This window comes from Stenella coeruleoalba (assembly GCF_951394435.1).
Source record: "Stenella coeruleoalba genome assembly, chromosome: 6".
Classification (NCBI taxonomy): domain Eukaryota; kingdom Metazoa; phylum Chordata; class Mammalia; order Artiodactyla; family Delphinidae; genus Stenella; species Stenella coeruleoalba.
In genome coordinates this window covers 55,255,324-55,276,675 of record NC_137151.1, presented here as the reverse complement: position 1 = coordinate 55,276,675, position 21,352 = coordinate 55,255,324, and the positions used below count along the sequence as shown (strand labels likewise).

General features: G+C 39.0%; 1 protein-coding gene across 1 annotated transcript in view; it reads left to right on the top strand.

Annotated features, from left to right (window-relative positions):
* CCDC148 (coiled-coil domain containing 148) overlaps window positions 1–17,178 on the top strand; it is a gene marked incomplete at its 5' end in the record, with an annotated part of 198,694 nt that extends 181,516 nt beyond the window's left edge. Inside the window, 3 exon segments of the mRNA XM_079925257.1 lie at window positions 10,597–10,714; window positions 12,804–12,944; window positions 16,682–17,178. Coding sequence (XP_079781383.1) covers window positions 10,597–10,714; window positions 12,804–12,944; window positions 16,682–16,828 — 406 coding nt within the window. The 3' untranslated portion in view covers window positions 16,829–17,178.
* Between the last annotated feature and the right edge of the window lie 4,174 nt (window positions 17,179–21,352).

The window sequence follows — 21,352 nt, the reverse complement described above, 5'->3', positions numbered from 1 at the left end:
GAGGGTAAAAAAACAACAGATGTTTACCAGTGTGGTCTAATTATTAAAATCTAATTTGGCCATAATAGGCAGTAGCCCTATACAATTACTATCAGAAAGTAGGGGTTAAAAAAATCAACTCTTCTAATATTAAAGTCATTATTTTTGGAAGATATCTCCTATTTGTAAAATGGTTTATAGCTAGTAATCCCAAATGTTGTGTGCCCAGTCAGTTGTTTAAGCACATAAAAAATTTTCTTGGTTCCAAGAAGTTATATTGCTCAAAGTTATACATTTTATGATTTTTAAGTAGCTGAAGTGACTAACTGTACTATAAATATTTCAGGCTAAAATTGTTGCAGCCATGTTATAAGGTATTAAACATTGGGAACATAAGTCTCAGCCTTTGGATTAGAGCAAACCCAAAATAATTGGCTAGGCAGAATCTTGGCCCTGTCCATGGTACCCATGATGCCACGGTGGTTCATTTCTAAGAGGATCTGGGGAGAAATTCCAGACTTCTACTTAGCCGTGTGTCATTAGGTTTGTTCCTAAGTTTTCACAAAAGGATGTCAACACTATACCAAGCTCAGATGCCCATTAAGGCAGAAGCTGTGCATTTAACTATCACTGTAATATAGTTACATTTGAGGGATTTAACTGAAGTCAATCCTGAAATTACATAGAGAAGAAATAAAAGATCAAAGGATTTGGGGCTTTGAAGGAGTTGGAAGCTGCAGCTATTCATGCCTTGATTGTAGCTGAAGTCATATTTCCCAGACAATGTTTTTAAATTGTGGATTTAAAAAGAGGATTTGTGTTGGAAACTTGGGTGGACAGATGAGGAGGAGCGAGTAAAATATGAGGAAAAGCAGTCAGAAATAGGATGTGCATTCATGAAGGAGGTGGTCATCAGTACCAGGCATTGTTAGGTCAAGTCAGAGGAGCTTTAAAAGGAGGCTCTGAGTTTACAATTTGGAGGCATTGGTGAGAGCAGTTTCCACAGAGTGGAAAGGTCAGAGGCCAGACTGCAGGGGGGTTTGGACTAAATCAGACTGAAAGAATTAGAGACAAAGTATGGCTACTCCATTTAAGAAATTTTGCCGGGAAGGGAAAAAGAGGACGGTAGCTGAAAAGAGAGAGTTGAGAGATATGTATTTTCCCCATTTGAAGAAGTTTGTGTGCAGAAGAAAAGGAACCGTGGAGGGGAAAAGGACTGAAGAAATAGGAAAGTAAAAGATTTACTTCTGGAGCAAGGACCTAGAGACGACTAGGTTTATGGTATTTAAGAGCCCAGGTTTAAGGAGGAAAGGATGAATAAAGATGAGTCTTGACAAGATTGGAAGTGAACAAAGCATGGTAGGGAAAGTGAACACTTATGGCCTTTTCTTTTCAGTAAAGTAGGAGGTGAGGTTCTCTGCTAAGAGGGAGACTATCAAGCAGCTGAGGTAAATAAAATCATTCTGGAGGAGTGTTAAATGTCTAGGTAAGATTCAAACCTCACAAATATATAACAAATTCAATAAAGAATGAGGGTTGGAAATTGTCAGAGCAGATGTGGAAAGAAAAGAAGACAATAAAAGAGTATTAATGATAATGCCTTTGAAGAGATATGCCCATCGATCCAAAGCTGGAGAGAGACTTAAGTAAAATCTGATTGTGCCTCATAGCCTGGGAGAAAAGGAAGAGGTAGAATGACAGTAAACTTCATGAGGGAAAGACCTAGCCCAGTGCCTGGCACAAAGTTCATAAATATTGTTGAGAAATGGAGAGCCTGATAAGCTAAAGTAGTAGCAGGTTGAGTAAGGTTAAATGAGTGAACGTAAAAAGGATGGGAGGTTGGAAGGCAGTCCATTCCTAGGGTTATGCAGCATGCAGCCTTCATCGGTATATGTGGTGACCCTAGAGATTGGAGTCAGAACAGAATCCCTCAGTGTAAAATTTTGGCAGGGAAATGGTGTTCCCAGACCAGGTTCGTTTTGCCTGACAGGCAGCAAGGCAAAACGCTGAGAAGCCAGAGGTGTGCAGCAAAGAGAGCGTTTATTAGCTAAGCAGCCAAGTAAGGAGACAGGAGAAAAAGTCTCAGAGCCCCCTCCCGAGAGGCAAGGGGCTCCGGGTATTTGTGGGATAAAGAATAAAGCAGCAGGATGGTCTGAGGTGTATGGAGCATGGGGAAAGTTGGTTGGAAAAAGGTGCAGCAATCATCGTTCTGCTCAGGTGTAACTAAGCTACAGGCCTCTGCATGTTCAAAAATGGAGATGCTTAGCACGATCTGAGGGTGGAGTTTTCAGCTCGCTGACATCAAAAGGTCACCTAGCGGACACTCGTGCATGCTCAGTTGGAGGGTTGGTTGGTGGTCCTATCCAGTCTTAACCAGCTCAGCTGAGCTAGACACAGCTGACTCCTAGTTCCCAGAAAGCAACTCAGGTAAACATCTTATTGTATAGGCTCTGTACAGCTTGGAGAACATGCAAGTCTTAAAATGACCTTGATTAGTGAAAGCAGGTGAAATGGATTTGAAAATGATTACCCACAGTTTCAATAGGTGATGCCAAGCTCCAAGTTTGGTCTAAGGAGTGGGCTGTTGAAGCAGGGGAGAAGCAAATGCTGCTGGGGAATCAAGGAACTGTAAGGGTGGAGTTTTGAATAACCCTCAGGAAATGTCGGGCAGTGACCTGGGAAGCCAGTAGTTGATCCCAAGAACCCTATTAGAAAGAGGATAGTCTAACCCAAGTCAATGGATAAAACTTTTCTGGAATTGTTGGAGAGCCAGGAAAATGCTAGCCTTCTTCCCTCACCATTGTAAAAGGGTAACCATGGAAGTAGGATCACCTGGGAAGCACTGGTTTTCAGTTAAGGGAAACATTTGAAAGGAGCAGCCAAGAGTCAGTGAGATGGGGCTGCATGCTCCAGTGGAGGGAGTTTTTATCACTAACTTTGTTTAGAGTTGCTGATGCATGGTGATTAAAAAGAAAAAAGAAGACCGGCTTTTATTATTGCTTTTAATTCCCGATAGACAATGCATCTTTTATTTCTTGTACCCTACTTGAAATGCTATTGGAAAGGAGTATTCTAGGAAATTTTTGAGGCTATGTGAGGGTATAAAAGGATTACTGAAAACTAGATGGAAAGGGTTAGGAGTAGTTCGAAAAGAGGAGGATAAATGTGGCAGAAATGTCTTTCTGCACTAACTTGAGGCAAGGGCTAATACGATATTTGCAACATTCTTTCAGTAACCCTCTCCTCACATCTTGTCCTATATTCTGGATTCCCAGGTTTAAATCCTTGTTTCACAGCTGTTTATATCTCTGCATTTCTAACTCAGGTGAACTCAGATGGCTAGGTTGGAACTGATTACAACCAACAGGAAAATGTACATGACTCTTATTTATGGGTTTTCACTTCCAGCATGAAAAATATTTACCCCCCTGGAGTTGCAAGAACTATTCCCAAGGGAAGTGGCTCATAGCGGAAATGCTTTCAAGTTGTTTCTTCCTTTTTTGATTTTACTGAATAGACCCTTTAAATATCACCAGGAGTCTGAGGTTTTCAACCGTCATCAGGATACACCAGTGTTTTGTCCCCTGGAGGGAAAGAAAGAGGTTCAGTAACAGCCGTTGTTGCAACTACCCATCACTGACACTGACCCAAGCCGGGGCGGACCACTGCCACTGAGGGAACCTGTCATCCATGTGTGTTAGGGTCATGGGGGTGGGATGGGGTTGAAAGATTCTGCTCTTTTTTAAAATTGAAGGACCCTTAATTTACAATGTTGTGTTAGTTTCTGGTGTACACCAAAGTGATTCAGTCATACATATACATAAACATTCTTTTTCATATTCTTTTCCATTACGGTTTATCACAGGATATTGAATATAGTTCCCTGTGCTATACAGTAGGACCTTGTTGTTTATTCATTCTCTATATAATGGTTTGCATCTGCTAATCCCAATCTCCCAATCGAACACTCCCCCATCCTCACCCGTGCTTGGAAACCACAAGCCTGTTCTCTATGTCTGTGAGTCTCTTTCTGTTTCATAGATAAAGAACATGTGGTGTATATATATATATATATATATATATACAGTGGAATATGACATCACTTATATGTGGAATCTAAAATATGACACAAATTAAGGATTCTGCTCTTGAACGTCAGTAACATGAAAGCAGGAACTTCTAGTGTGGGTCAATCCTGAGGCATATAACTATTTAGCACATGCAACCGTAAATAAGAAACCCTATCTGGGTAGTAATTTGTATCTGGTTTTGTCTTGTTAACAGTAGGCAGGTAGAGTCCCTCTAATCAAAATATTTGTCTTTGCTGTAGTTCTCAAAGTGTGGTCCCCAGACCAGCAGAACCAGCATCACCTGGAAACTTCTTAGAAATGCAGATTTTCAGACCCCGCCTCACTGCTTCTGGATCAGAAACTCTGGAGGCAATCAAGCAATCTGCACTTCAACAAGCCCTCCAGGTGATCCTGACATTAGCGCAAATTAGGGACCCAAGGGGCCAGGTGGTGCTGCACTCAGACCAGACTGCTCATTAGAATCACCTGGGTAACTTTTAACAAAATACCGATGCTGGAGCCCCCGAACCAGACTGTGATGTAATTAGAGTGGTGTGGGGCCCTGGCATCAGAACTTTTTCTAAGTTCAGATAATTCCAATGATAGTCACAGTTGAGAACTGTCGCTTTAGAGCAATATAAGAAGGAGCTCTTTAATTTAGGACTCTGTGATAAATTCAAAAATAATTTATTAAAACAATTTAATGTATTTTACTAGGATGTTAATTTAAGCATGCTTATATAGAATAACCCACAAATAACGTAAGATTTAAGAGGGGGGATCTTGTCTGGTTTTTATTTTTCACTATTGTTATCCTGAGCACCTGGGGCAGTGCTTGGCACATAGTAAGTGCTCAAGTAACTCTGTTGACTAATTGAATTAATCAATTAAAGACTGGAGTTCCAATAGGAACTTGCCTTTACACGGCACAAAGGAACCAGTAAGCGCTCTGAGCCAGAAGAATAGTATCTTTTTCTGGGGCTGGCGGGAGTTCATCTCCTTGTGGTTCTGTGGGTTCTCTGTGAATCCTCTTTGTTCTTGTCCCATGCTGATCTGTACCAGGATGTCACTGCTTTGTATCAGGATTCACATTACATTTGCAGGAACTGGTCTCTGCTTAGGCCCTTAGCCAGAACACCCACTGAGTCGAGTCTCATCACCCAGATGGTTAGAGGCGCGATACCGGCACTGGTTATGTTATCTCCTTTCTTTTCTCTGGGCTGGCTTCTCCACCTCCTCTCCCCCAGACCTCCACCTTTGGACAGGTGCTGCCACCTGGCCTGCCTATGTTTTGATCTGCGCACTCTTCCCTGTTGGAGTTCCCTAGAGCTCACGGAGAGGTTCTCTTTGCTTGGTGGGCAAAACTTTCTGAGTGGGGTTTAAGCCAAAACGGGATTTCCCAGCAGGCAGAAACAGGTTCACCATGCTGCTGCTGCTGCTCAGACCCCTGTGGCAATAGCACCGCCAGTGTGTGCCTGTTAAAGATTTCTTGTTCAATGTTGAGTAAGCCACATCACCTAAAAATGAAGTAGCAGATTTGTTTAGAAACTGCCTCTAATTCAGTAGGGCAGATTACTTCCCTGAAACATTTTTGATGGGAGTTCCATACTGGTTAATCTAATTAAGATGTGTTGTTAATGCTGTTTTATTTACTGCATAAGTTTAAAAAAAAAAAAAACAAAAACGGTAGAACCTCCCACTACCAGCAATTATTCTGAAGTCTTTTTTCCCCTCTTGTTTGCTGTAGCTTCCTTTTAGACTGAAGTTACCTGTGTCTCCAGATAGGAGGGAGGTCAAGATTTTGTACTTAATATTTTGCCCAGTTCTTACTGAAGTTTCACTAAAGCAAAGGGAGGCTGTTACTGAAGTTCATGGTGTTTCCAAACCATTTGCATTTGTATACTCATCTCTTAGAGTGCAATACACACATAAATATTATCCAAAATTATACAAAAATTCTCCATTTCTACATGAAAGCTTCTTGTCCCTTCAACTACACTCAGGTCCAGAGGCTTAAACAAAATCCTTTTCAGATTATTGTTAATGCTGTGCCTGATTCTGCAGCAGCTGTTGCTTTTGAACAGTATGATGCTTCTCCTCCCCCAAGAGGAGTGGAAAAGGCCTCCTCTGCCGCACTCTCAACCTTCGTCAACTCAAGGAGCATAAAACAGACTGAGAGAAGAACCTAGGATTCCTGTTTGGGAATTCAGTGCAGAGCTTAAAGACTATTGAGTTTTGCCACTTCCTGACATTGACTTTCATAGCAACAGTTTAATTTGGAGAAAAGCTGCTACCTCAAATGGCTGAAGGTATTTATGTGGAAAATTTTCCAAATGATTGACTTTACTGTGTTGCTATTTTCTTTCCCCATGAATATGTGAGTATTTGGCTTTCTCCCAGGAGTTTTTCTGCATCACTTCTCTTTAGGCAAAGACATTTTTCTATCCAGACTGGGAAAAGAAAGATGTACCAAGAGCTTCCCCCTTTACAGTGAATTATTATTTGAGTTTAAACGATAACATCTCTAAGAATGAAGAATTTGAGTGTGTCTGTTTCCTGAAATCTTCCCTTGGCCAATCTTCATGGTAGTCAGAGTCATCTTGATCATCACTTTGGAGCCAATGCAACTGTGATCAGCTTCCTCCAGCACTGCCCTGCCTCTCTCCTCCCCGTTGGCATCAGTCTTACTGAAGGGGTTGTCTCTGCTCCCTCTTACTTCCTTATCTCCCGCTAATTCTTCAGTCACCTCTCTAATGCCGAGGTCGCCAATGGCTCCCTGTTATTTAATCCAATGATTATCTGATATTATAACTGATTTGTAGCATGTGACATTGCTGTTCCCATCTTCCTTTGCTTCTTTGCCACCATTTCTCCTCATTCTCTTAGTTTCCTCCTCTTCTGCCCCTTTCTTAAAAGTTGCTTCCTTGGGTTGTAGCAGAGTGGGGAAATTAAACTGATAATATCCCCCACCTTTTGAAAAGAAATTAAACTTCTAAATAGATGAATAAATATATATGTCTAGAATTGAAACTCTATGAGAGCCGGGTTGTTTTGTTTTAATCAGCATGGATCACCCACCCTAGAACGGTGCTTGGCACAGAATGGGCACCCAGCCAACGAATGAATGAATGATATAAAATTTATAAATACTGAAAATATATATAGAAAAGAAGGGAAAAAAGTTGTTTCCTTGGGAACCAATGCAAGGCCTGCCTCTCTTCTTACTCTACAGTCTCTTCCTGGCTGGTGCCATCTGTCCCTCGGACTCAATCCCATGCCATTGATAAAGATCGGCATCCACTGCTCCAGCCTAGATCTTACGACAGCAGATCTATGTCTAAACTGAACCTGATTCCTTCTCTTCCTGGTTTCTCTAAGTCCCCAGTTTTAGTGAGGGATGCCATTGTTCATCATGCAAGACAGAAACCTTAACTTCCTCTCCCCTCTTCCCATAAAAAACACTAACGATTCCTACTTATTCTATTTTCTACATAAATTTTAAATACATGTCTTCTCTCTAACTCCCACCAGCACCCCTCCCTCTGCCCTAATTCAGGAAACCATCAACTTGCATCTGGATAATTCTCTCTGGTCTTGCTTCCTTGCAATCCATCTTCCATATTATAGGAGAGAGCTTTCTGATCCCATTGCCCTGATCAAAGCCCTCATGCTTGCAAAGCCCCCGCCGTCTGGCCTCTCTTGCCTCCCCAGCCTCAGCTCTTGGCACTCCTCACCTTACATCTTTCATTTTTGGTCATTCCAAATATTTTTCAGTTCTTCAAAAGTACCGTGCTCTTCCACCTTCTGGGCCTTCATATTGCCATTTCTTTTTTTCTACCTAGAACATTCTTTCTATTCTCTCCCCATCTGGAGAGTTCCTGTTCCCTTTTTAGATCTGAAATTCAGACCACTTCCTGTTGGATGCTCCCCTGAATGCCCCAAGTCTGGCAAAGGTACCTCTCCCATGACCTCTGCCCCATTGTCCCATCAGAGCAAGAGTCCCCCTGTGTCATAATTGCCTGGGTCTTTGTATCGGCATTATATGGTCGCTTCTGTGAGGACAGGAGTGTGTCTCCTGTGTTGAAATCGTATCTCCAGTGCTTAGCACAGTGATGGATGCAGAGAGGTGCTCAAATTTTTGTTGAAGCAATGAGGGAGCCTCACAGTAAAGCATGAGCCAGCTTTCTTTACCACACAGCCTCAGATGCCTCACTCTGCAAGCTCTTCCTCACTAGTCAAGCTCCTCCAAATAAAACAACTATTACTTTCCCACAAAGCAGCCAAAACTTCACTGCAGACAAAGCAACCTATACATCCAGAGGAAGAGAAACTTTTCAAAAGTTCTGAGAATTAACATATGGTAATTGTCAAATCCCAGGGTGTCTTTTAATTGAACCTTCACAGTAGTTCACTTAGCTTGTACTCAGTGCTTAAACTGAGTAGAACCTCATTAGGGAGGTTGTGTCATGCCTTAGTGAACGTGGAAGGAAAGAGAAATAGAGCTTTCCATGACAGGGAGGCGGCAAAGAAGGGGAGCAATCTGGTCTTCAGATTCTTTAATCCATGTAGCTGACTGTACTGACTCCTGAAATGGGAGATGATGGCGGAGGACAGCCACAGCCATCAGGCTGTGAGGCTAGGATCTTCCTTCCAAACCCCATTCTGGGTTTTGTCCTCGAAAAACATCTGCTGCCTGCTTCCCTTCTCTCCTTTCCCAGAGCACCTTCTTCAGTGCCAGCCTCAGGAGCAACCTGATTTTAAAGAGGGTTTCCTCCCCGGGAGCAAATCATTGAGGGAACCATGTAACTACCAGGTTCAGCCCTCCAGTGCTTTTCTTGGCCTCTCTGTCACTGCTCATCCACTTTCTCTGTTCTAGCCACCATGAACCCTTTCCTGCTCAGGGCTGTGACGAGGTGGGGCAAGTGAGGCCCCCGGGGGTGCAAAACTGAAGAAGTCGCCCACTCTTGGATGCCAGCGCTGCACGTGCAGGAGCCTGAATACGAGTGCCTCCCTGGACTCACCCCCATTCCGGCTCCTGCTCTGTCCCACCTCGGCCACCGTGTCTCCTGGCCTCTGCAAATTCTAGTCCTCCAGACCCAGCTCAGTTGCTGCCTCCTCTAAAGAGCTCTTGCTGAAGCTCACCAGTCTCTCTCACAGCCCAGCAAGTAGTCATCGCACCTTCCTCTGAATTCTCAGTGGACCTTATTTATACCTCTCTGAAGACACTGTATACCTTGTTTAGTTCTTGGGCTTGTCTGTGTCTCTGTTAAACTACAAACTGTTTAAGAACAGTCGTTTTCTCAGTGTGCTTTCGATATCTAGCACAGGGTTTGGCACACATAAGTCAGTGAGGTGAGTGGGGTTGTCAGGAGGAGAAGAGAGAAGAGCATAGTGGGTAGTTGCGTGGAGGCGAGAGGGTGAGGAGTAGGCATGGGCCCTGGGGCCAGTCTGCCTGGGTTTGACCTCAGGCTCTGCCGTTTACTGGGTGTGAGAGCTTGGACAATTTACGTCACTTGTCTATGCCTCCATTTCTTTATCTTTAAAATGGGATCAATAGTGATACCCTAACGTGGGATCAATAGAGGTACCCCAACATGTGATGTCTAATTGAGCTAAGAGAGGTAAAGCCCTTAGCACAAGACTTGGTGCCTAGTGAACACCTCAGTAAATGTCGGGATTCAGAATAAAAAAGGGTCTAGCGAAGGGATATCCATGGAAAATGCAGGTGTGCGCGCTAAGGGTAAAGCACATTTGTGACTGATGCCATAGAGGAAGTTAAATCTAAACCGTTTATGATAGAAGACAGAGGCAACGGCCACCTACTCCCTCGAGAACCCAGGTGCCTACTGTTTTTGAAATGACAAATCTTATCTCTACAAAGAAGATGGTTAGGGAGGCTGCCTGAAAAAGCAGCCGAGGAGACCCAAATGAACCTGGGAGTATTAAAACAGATATTTAAATATGCCGTTTTAATATCTGCTGTTAAGGGGGATGGAAACAGAATGCTAAGGGAAAGTCATGTTTTTGCTGCCATCTACAGTCAAAGTGCAGTTTTCAAAGTTTCTTAACACACACACACACACACACACACACACACACACATAGTTATGAATAACAGTATAGAGTTTGGTTTAAAGTCTAGTAATTGAGATACTTTGGGCATATTATTCTAGTATTTTATTTACCAGTGTTTCTAAAATTATGTATATTTAATCAGTAATATAGCCTTTTTAACATCTCAAATTGTGTTAGAACTTATCAGATGACATTTCATACAAAGATTTTAATGAAGAAAGAGATAGATTTGATTTTACCCCATGTTTTCCTGCCCCATGACCTGCAGTTCTATGATTGTTATTAGAATTATTATAAATTGTATTTTATACAAGCATCCTTTATTGTTTTGATATGAGAAATCAACCAAAAGCAAGTAAAAACAGTATGACAGTGATGTCACTTATGAGTTGCCTTCTGTCCCTATGCACCCATCCACGTAATCTCCATTATCATGATGTTTTCCTAACTTTCCTGTGCATTATTTTTAAAGGGTTAAATATAGACGAGAATTATTGGAAAAGCGTTTGATGGAGAAAAAAGAAGTGACCCTTCAAGAAGCACTTGAAGAAGCAGAGAGAGAGAAGCGAATAGAAGCCCTGAGGAAACAGGTGTTTTTAATTTGGAAAATTTCATGGGTGGTTTAAAAAAATGTTTCTAAGTGCTCTTAATAACATTATTACTAGGGCTTAGTTCATGACATCTGTTATATAAAATGTAACTTTCCCAAATTGGGACACTGGTCTTCATTGCTGGGAGCAATTAGATTTATGTTGAACCATTTCCAGTTTCTTAGTATATTAAAAGAATTTTATCAGCACCTTTAAAATAGCTCTCCCAAGATTTAAATGCATCCATATTACCTCTAGTTTATAAGCTGAATAGTATCCATGTACAGCAGTGAAACTCTGCATCTAGCCGAAGGATTTTACTCTCCTCGAAAAAATGTGGTGGAGATTGAGCAAGATAATCCTCCCTAGGGTAGGAACCTCTGTTTGGAAACATCCCACAGTCAACAAACAGGTTAAAAACCACTTTATAAAAATACTGTTTTTGTGGAGAAATAAAAGTCTCCCATTGCTTTGGCTCGTAAAAGTAGGCAAAAGTTCCGAAGGTAGTAGTCGGCAAGAGCAAGAATTTAAGACCTTGGGAAATGTAATAAAATAGTTCTACTTGGTAATTTTTCATAGTTTTTAACCTGAAAGTGATTAGCTCAACTCACAAGCTCTAAAGTCTTCATTGACACCATTTCCCAGCTGATAGGAAATGACTGTCTGGTTTCTCTTCTCTGTCAGTGAAGGCAGTGTAGAATCTTGGGTAAGAACTTGGCCTCTGGTGTCCCTCAAAACTGGTACAACCTGGTTCACTACTTACTGACAGAGAAAACTTAGGTCTTTTAACCTCCCTAAGCTTCATTTCTTCCTCTGAAAAATGGGAATCATAATAATAGTACCTACTTCACAAGTTTGTAGTAATGTGCATTCACATTACTCTTCTAAATGCTTTTACCTTTTAGGTTTTACCTCATTTAATCTCTACCACAACCCTATGATGTAGGAATTATTATTATTCCTACTTCATAGAAAACTGAGGAGGCCCAGAGGTTCCCCAAAGTCACATAGCTAGTAAATGTCAAACTGGATTCATACCAAGGAAGTCTAGTTAAATGAAATATTTAGTAAAGAGGAAGTGTAAATGCATACAACTATTATATCATCTTTTATAAAATAGATTATAGAAATATATTCCTATACTTTGAATTTAAGTCCTGGTCATCTTAGATTCAACAAAATTTAAATTATTTAATCATTAGCAAATAGTGATATACCATGGTCTTCAGGAGACAAAACTTAATGTCACTCTTACTAAACACATTCTTGTTCAAAATATAATTTTGATAACTACAGAGTCCATATGATTAGGATTCTTTCCATCTGTGAGCCCTTTGAAAGAGGAAATATCTGTGCCCGTTATCTGTAATCAGTGTTTAGAACTACAGTAAAAGACATTTTGGCTAGGAAACCTATAATAATTAAAAGTATGTTCAACCCCCAGTTATGTCATTACAATTTCTAAATGGCATTAAAAATGCCATTTTCTTAATGCTAATTCTTGACTTTAGGAATTAACAGGCAGGTGTTATTAATGGTGCATATAATTTACAAAATTAGTGGCTTCTTTTCATTAGGATACAGGTTTGAACAATTTCAATTATCATAAAGGACAAGGGCATTTGGGTTGAAACGACTCTGCAGTTTTTCACTGGAAGGGGAAACAATGGTTTTTAACAGTCCCTGGAAATCTAGTTGCCTGGTACAATGAAAACTCACCCGTCTTGCTGAATAATGCCAACACACATGACTTTACCCATAAATGACATGCTCTAGATTCAGCTTAATCAGATTAAACTTTCTAGAAAGCTTCATGGGGTTGTTACCATGGCCATAGATTGCTAGTGGTTAAAAATTAATGTTTTCTACTTTTGGTTACTTTCAAGGTGGTTGAATATGTGGGTTTTCTATATAAAATTTCCCTTGACTTTGGATGAAAAAGAAATTTTTATCTAAATTTAATCATAACTGTAATTATGTAATCTTTAATAAAATTTCTTGACTTTAATGGACATTATCATTAATAATGTTGCCCAGAAGCATTTTGCTTATATCTTGTTCCAAGTAGCCATGCTTATTCTTCTTTTAGGTTGCTATTGTCGCTCAATTTGATCCTGTTAGAATGATGTCAGACACAATGGCATCAAAAGCGAGGATGGGTATTGGAATCGAAGAAGAATTTATTCTTCAAAAGCCACTGTTCACATTGAATACATATAATGAACAGCAGGTAATTATGGAAATTAGCACGATTGATGCAAAAGCCATGATGATAAGAATTGTAGAACTGTGTGTTTTGGGTTACAAATTATTTTCAATATTTACATTTAAATACCATCCATATTAGCATAATTTTTATTTCTAAATGAGAGCACATAATTACTGAACAATTCTTAATATAAAATAGTTGATAGGTGACCATAGAACAAAACACTTTATGTAAAAATGTTGTCATTGAAAATTATTTTAATCTAAAAAATAATTTTATAAAATTTTAAAGTTGTGTTAATACTGTATTTTGTTTAAATATTTATCATATTCAGAATTGTTAATGCATAACATAAACCCTATTAAAGAAACAACTAATGATACTGATAAGACAAAGCAGAGGGAAGCTTTCTGAAATTAAAATGAACAGAAAATAATGTATCAGAGCTAATGATGAAACATTTGCTGTGGGAAAAGGTAGTAAGAGGTTATTTAACTGTTTCTAGGAACTTCTGAATCATTTTAATCTGTTTCTATAGCTGAGAAAGGATTTTTTTAAAGTTTTTTTAGATGGATGGATGGAAGAGGAGCCAGGACATATGAATGAATGGATATCACTGAAGTTAAGGGAGAAAGTAGTTGTTAACTTTACAAATCTAAGAAAAGCTAAATGCTTATTTAATTATTTAAAAAGCAGGAAACTTCATCCATTCACTCACTGACAAATAAATCGAGTGTGCCTCATTTATGTGCTGCATACTTTGCTAGGGAATAAAAAGATGAACAATACACATATTAATTGGGCAAATATTTATGGAACATATACTGTATCTGGCACTGAGCTGGTGCCAGGGCTGCATCCTGACCAAGATAAACTTGTCCTGTGTGGAGGAAGTGAGCAGGGGAGTTGCGTTGGGAAGGAAAGTAGCATGCATGGGAATAACTCCACTAGGGTGAGATTGCCTCTGGCTAAGGGCTGCAGCTCAAGAGGAAGGGAATGAACGGGCAGCCCTGAATGGGAAGTCAGAGAAATGGAAAAGGGGAAACTAAGCTCCATCTTAGTTGAGGAATTTTGGCAGCAGTGACAGAATTCATTCCAGATAATTTAAGTTAAAAACAAACAACAGCAAAACTGGATTGGGGAGAGGGCTGGGTGTAGGGAGAGGGATTAATTAGAAAATGCACAGGTATCTCCAGAATCCAAAGCAGGGAGGGCAGTTGGGCTTACAAAGAATTGAAATCAGAAGCTGAAAAGCTTTCAGGTACCCGGGCTGAGGAAATAAGTGCTTCACCAAGCAGAAGAGGGTGACCCTTACCGGTATGTGTTCAGTGTAAGGTACATGGTAAGGGTGGGTGCTGGGGGATGAGACTGGAGACATAAATTCCGGTCAGACTGTGAAAAGTATAGTAGATCTTACTTGCTAAGACTTTTGACCTTTATCCTGTGAGCAGAGGTGAGACTTTGAAGCAGGTGAATTATATAATCAGCTTTATGTTATAGCAATGTGTCCTGAATGGAAAATTGGTGGAGGTGGAGTCAGGTCCTTTGAAGATGGTGGAGCTCTCATAGAAGTGGCATGGAGTGGGGGGAGGGTGGCCTGGCAGGGGCATGGATGGCTCTGGCTGAGAAGAGGAGGGGGATAATGAGTGAGGGTGATTCTAAACTAGGCAGTGAGTGATATTGAGAAGAGCCTGCATTTTGGATTGAAATCCACATCCACAATTTACTGGCTGTGTGAACTTGTGTAAGCTATTAACATCTTTATGTCTTGTTTACTTCATCTGTAAAACAATTTGTAAGGTTCTTGTGAGGATTAGTATAATAAATGTCAATTGCCTAGAATATTGTCTGGCACTTAGTAATAATTCAGTAAATTATAATCATTAGGTGGTGCTGCCATTAACCATATAAGAATTCAGAAGGAAAAGCAGACTTAGGGAGAGAGCATTTATTTTGTTCATATCAGGTTTAGGTTGAAGATGTCTAATACGCACTTACAGGAAACTGATGGGCTTCATCTGGGTAGGAGAATTGGGGAAATGGAAGTCAGTATGTGAGGGAGATCTTCATTTCACTTGATACGTATTGAAAAAAACAGAATTATGAAAACATTTTAAAACTCACAGTTCTGGAGCTGGGGGGAAAAAAGGTGAATCCTGGAGATAATGAGGACGTCAACAGCACATAGGTGGAGCATGAATGCTTCAAAGTGGATGAGAGTGACCAGGGAGACTCTTTTGGAGCAAAAGAGGAGAAACCTAGGTCTAAGGCTCAAATACGTTGCTTTTCAGACACAAATCTCAGTGTTATTCCTGACATATGCATCGTTGCCCCTAGTCCCTGTATTGATCAGTTGCCAAGTTCTATTGATTCTTCCCTTCATAGTGTTTTGGACAGTTCTCTCTTCCTTGCTACCAGCCAATTTTAGGCATTTATTATTTCATGTCTAGATAATTGTAGTCGATTCTTAAGCACTCTCCCTGCTTCCGTCTCTTCTTTCTCTGCCACCTTAATTTATCCTGAACTTGTAATCAGATGCATCTTATTATGCAACAGCAATGATTATATTAGTTCCATGCTGAAAACAGAAACACAACCTCAGTAGCTCCCCAGACTCCTTGGCATAGCCTTCAAGCCTTTAAAATTCAAGTCCCAGTCTTAGAAGTGTCCTTTTTCAGTGTTCCCCAATGGTACCAAGTACTCTACCCAGATTACCCCGATCCCAACTTAACCTATTTCGTCTCTGAGTTTGCATGTGCCTTTCTTTCTTGATCTCTCTTCCTCCCCCAGCCCCATCCCCAGCTTTATAGAAGAGTAAGTTGAACTTTAAAGTTAGCTCAAGTGGTCCTCCTTACCTGAGACTATCCTAGTCTCATTGGCACCAGGAGATGTCTCTCCGTATTCTACTACTCTTGGAGCATCTGTCACATGTTGCCACGGACTGTAGTTACCTGTGTACATTTTTTTACCTCTGTTAGTGTAAGAGCTCCTTAAAGGAGGGGTTGCTTTCAATGGCTTATTATCCCATCCTCTAGGGAGACTTCAAGTTCATGTAAAATGTTTCATTAGCTGAAAGCCATACGTGGCCACCTTCTTATCATTGCAAACAGTGTCTGTTGACATTAATATTCATAGAAGGAGGAATAATGTCCAATCAGCTATAAATGAAAAGGGAAATTGAACTACTCATATATCTATACCCCTTAGAGTCAGATTGATGGAAGCATTTTCTAGTTCCGCTTGAAATAGAAATCTGGCCTTGGAAGAAAAGTTCTATTGATTTTGTTTTTCAAGTAGTGGCCATGTGTTTGAACTTAATTTACATATTTCCAAATGATGGAGAAATTAAAATGTCTGTTTAAAGACAGATTTACAAGGTTGTGGTTTAGGTTTATTTTAATCAATGGTTGTTTATATTTTATAATTACAACTAACAATAAATAACAAATCAATGATCGTACTGAAAGCATCTTTTATCCCATCTTTTAATAATTTTAATGTTTTATTTTGACTAATCTAGTATACAGTATTCTGTACATCTTATGTTGGAAACCACTGATATACTGGAAAGTGATAATGTCAAAAAGGTTTGTATATTTTCAGTAATTTCAGAATATAGTCACTGTATACACAGAATTTACTGTCATCTAGTCATCTATCCAGTAAAAACAAATTACACAGCTTGGGGAAATACAGAACTAAATGATAAAATTTACTTCAGTGAAATGCTATTTATTTAACTCATTTTATTTCTACAGATAATTTCTGACCCTAGACTTCGTTTTGAGTTAGCACTTCGAGAAGCTGGACTTCATAAAACATTTTATGCCAAGGAGATATTACCAAAAATCGGTCCTCAAAAACCTCCAAGAAAGGATACAGAGTCTACTGTATTCAAAATCTAGAGTTCATCCTCAAATCGCGTTATACATAAATAATATTTTTCTTTGAATACATTTATATGGATAACAATACTACTTTCTAAAATTTTTTCAAATATCAGACATAGAAATCATAGCATCTGTTAAAAACAACTTTTTCTTTTATGATTCTTAGACTTTTATGCACTATTTCCAATATCTTTGTTATGTTTAATAGTACTAAATTCTCCAAAGACTATGGAACTTAATTATGACACATATGGGACATATATTGTCATTTAGTAAATTGAATTTTGGAGGTTGCATTATGCCATAAAAAGAGCTCAAAATAACCATTTGCAAAAATTACAGTTTATGTTGCTACTACCTACTAATGTTCATTTCTGCTTGTTATTTCAGAATTTGAGTTTTTTAATTATGGAAATTTCATTATCATTAATACTTCTATTATTTCTCGATTATTATAAGAGGAGACTCAACCTTTCTCTAAATTTAGAAGCCAATTTGGTATACCATGTTTACTGCAAACCAATCATCCGAACAACTTGATTTTGCAAATTAGCCTGTAAGAATAAATTAGAAATAGCATTTCAAGCATAAGGATATCTGTTTTGGCTTGGAAAAATGTATTTGTATGGTTGTTTGGAAGGAATGTTTTAAAATTCAGAATGCTATCAAATTTTCCATGTTATCTATTAAATATCTAGATGATTTTATAGAAAGGAAGTGTTTCAAATAAAACTCAAGCATAATTTTTTACTATTTCTAAACAATCACACAAATACAAGTAGCTGGTGATACACAGCAGGAGGTAGTGTCACTATTTTGAGAACCATGGAGTTGATACTTGTGGTTATGATGAAAATATTAGTTGAGGTTTGGGCAGCAGCCTAGATGCTGGCTATGCCCAGACTCAGACCTTATTAATTTTCTTTGTTTTTAAAAATAGTATTAATAATAGTTATTCATTGAGCACAAACTGTGCTCAGTACCCTATATGTACTTTACATATAATGTCTTACTTGACCATCATAACAACCTTATGAGATTGTCATCCGCATTTTACAGATAAGGAAATAGATTCAGGAAGGTAAAATAATATGCCCTAGATCAGTTGTTTGTCAAACTGTGGGTCATTAAGTCAATCTAGTGAGTCCTGACCAGTATTTTTTAAATGACACAAAATAAAATAAATCTGAAATCCATGTGTGATTTGGGTTTCATCCCCTCTCAGTTCCACAAGAATTTCTCTTGTTTGGTTACCCTCTTTCTCTCCTATGTCTTCAAGTTCTCCTTCAGCATACGTATACGCTCAAATAAATTCCACTTAAAAAATCGATTTCCATTAACCCCACATTTTCCCCTAGACACCAGGCTATTTCTCTGCTCCTCTTCTTAAGTGAACGTCTTGAAAATGTTGCCTCTAGATATTTGGTTTCTTCTCACTTTCTAGTTACTGTCACTCGTTCTGAGCTAGCTTTGCCCTCACCCTCCACTGACACTGCTCTTAGCAAGGGCACCAGTGAACTCCATACTGACAAATTTGATGACCATTTTCAGTCTTCATCTTACTGACTTCATGGCAGCCTTTAACTCTGTTGACAACCACCCCATCTTGGAACATGTTCTTCTCTTGGCTTCTATGACACCAGTCTGCTTTACCTCCTGTTTCTTTAGTCACTCCTCAATCTTCTTGGCTGACGCCTCCATCTCCATTGATCTCTAAGTGATGGAGAGTTCTGGGATTAGACCTTCTAGCTGTCTTTCTTTACTGTTGAATCGCCCAAGGGTAGATCCTTAAACACTATATTTTAGTTATAAAATTATGTCTGAGTGTCTTTAATCTATAGGCCTCCCCCTCCATCCTTGTTTTTTTCCCTTGAAATGTATTTGTTTGAAAAAACAAATATATTTACATGCAGAATTTCTTATGTTGGAGTTTTTTGATGGTGTCCTCCTGGTGTAGTTTAATATGTTCCTCTGTCCTGTGTTCTTTGTGTGTGCTATAAATTGGTAGTTGAACTTAGAAGCTATGTTAGATTTAGGTTCTTTTTTTTTTTTTTCAAGACAACTTAATTTTACTGTTGTGTTCTGTCATCTGAGCATTTTTTTTAATGTTAGCTATTACTAATTCTTAATGCCTAGAGCCATTAATTAATTATAGATTACATGCTAGAAATTCTGTAATTCAGTCATTCCTTCTTTGTTAGTGGAAACCTTATATGAAGAAAAATTTCCCTCTTCTCTATTTGGTAGAGAAGATAAGAAATGTAAGCTAAGTGTTTGAGCCTTTTTTTTCCCATTAACTTATGAGGTTTGAAAATAATGAATTGGCTTTCTAATATCATCCAAAGGTGATCAGTTTTGTTGTATCTTTATGAAGTCATAGGTTTAAAGGAATTTGATGTTTCAATCTGTTGAAGTATTATCCTTATTGCTGCTCAAATTATCTCCTCCTTGCCCAAAGGAAGTCTTTTCAGTTAGGCTCATGGGTTCTTTAAAGACAACTTAATAGACTTGATAACTTCCTTGCTATTCCAGTTATCTATTGCTTTTTAACAAAACTTAGTGGTTCAAAACTACTTTTTTTTTTTTTTTTTAACTATCTTTCATGGTTTTGTGGGTTGACTGGGCTTTGCTGTATGGTTCTTGCTTGGAATTTGTATTAACCTTATATCACTGTTGTAACAAATTACCACAAACTTAGTGGTTTGAACAATACAAATTTATTATTGTTCTGAAGGTTGGAAGTCTGATTTGGGTCTCACTGGGCTAAAATCAAGACGTCAACAGGGCTGCATTCCCATCTGGAGACTCTAGTGGAAAATGTTTCTTTGCCTTTTCCAGCTCCTAGAGGCTGCTCACATTCCTTAGCGAAAATGTTAGAAATAGAATATATTACTCATTTACATTATCTCACATTTTACACACAACAAACAGTCTTAGAATAAAATACCAGTATGATAAAAACAAGAACAATAAAAAATTCTATGCACTTTATATTCTTTTTCCTTCTGTTATAGTTTTACTTTATATTGTCAAAGATTATGTAAATATTATATTCTCTCTTAGCTCTAATTTAATCTTAGTTCTATAAGTAAATATGTATTTACTGATTGCCACCAATCTTTATATCAGTGTCTTTCTTCTCATTTTGGTTGTCTGTTTTCTAGAAAAATCTTCAGAAATTACTCATGGAAACAATATTTTCTGAATTCTTGAATGTTGATAACAGTTTGTCAGAGTTCTTTATAGTTGAAAGTCCGTTTTGCCTGAGTATCAGATACTTTATTTACATTTACTTTCCTTAGCATAAAATGTCAAAGGCTGGTTATAATCCGATTTTAATTTCCCTGATGATCACTTGATCTTTTGCCTGATTGTACCAACGATATTTTTTTTTCTAATCATAGTAGTTTTTTTAAAATTATATATCTGTTTATTTTATTTTTTTTTATTTAACATCTTTATTGGGGTATAATTGCTTTACAATGGTGTGTTAGTTTCTGCTTTATAACAAAGTGAATCACACATAGTAGTTTTATGGACTTGATCTTTTTTTTTTTTTTTTTTTTGCTGTACGCGGGCCTCTCACTGTTGTGGCCTCTACAGTTATGGAGCACAGGCTCCGGACGTGCAGGCTCAGCGGCCATGGCTCATGGGCCCAGCCGCTCTGCGGCATGTGGGATCTTCCTGGACCGGGGCACGAACCTGTGTCCCCTGCATCAGCAGGCGAACTCTCAACCACTGCGCCACCAGGGAAGCCCTATGGACTTGATCTTGATATTGGCCATTCTGGGTCAGTATACCTTTCACAATATAAATTTAATTTTATTTCAGGATATTTTTTAAATTATAATTGTTAGTATTATGCTCCCTTTTAATTTTTTCCCTAAGGACCTCTTTTATAGTATTATGCTACGTTGGATCTTCTTTGCTCGTAGTCTTTATTTGTCACTTTCTCTTGAATCCCTTTGATCTCTTTATTTTTCCCAGGTTTTGAAAATCTTTTTGTATAGAATTTCATTCCTTTTTAAGGCTGAATAATATTCCACTGTATTTACATACCACTTTTTAAATTTTTTAATTTTATTTTATTTTTTAAATCATTTATTTATTTATTTTATTTTTGGCTGCATTGGGCCTTCATTGCTGTGCCCGGGCTTTCTCTAGTTGTGGCGAGCAGGGGCTACTCTTTGTTGCGGTGCATTTGCTTCTCATTGCGGTGGTTTCTCTTGTTGCAGAGCATGGGCTCTAGGCATGTGGGCTTCAGTAGTTGTGACTTGTGGGCTCAGTAGTTGTGGCTTGCGGGCTCTAGAGCACAGGCTCAGTAGTTGTGGTGCATGGGCCTAGCTGCTCTGCGGCATGTGGGATCCTCCTGGACCAGGGCTCGAACCTGTGTCCCCTGCAGTGTCAGGTGGACTCTTAACCACTGCGCCACCAGGGAAGCCCCTATATACCACTTTTTTTAAACCACGTTTTGTTCACGTCTCAGTGAACATTTGGTGTGTTTCCACCTTTTGACTATCATGAATAAGGCTTGGGGTA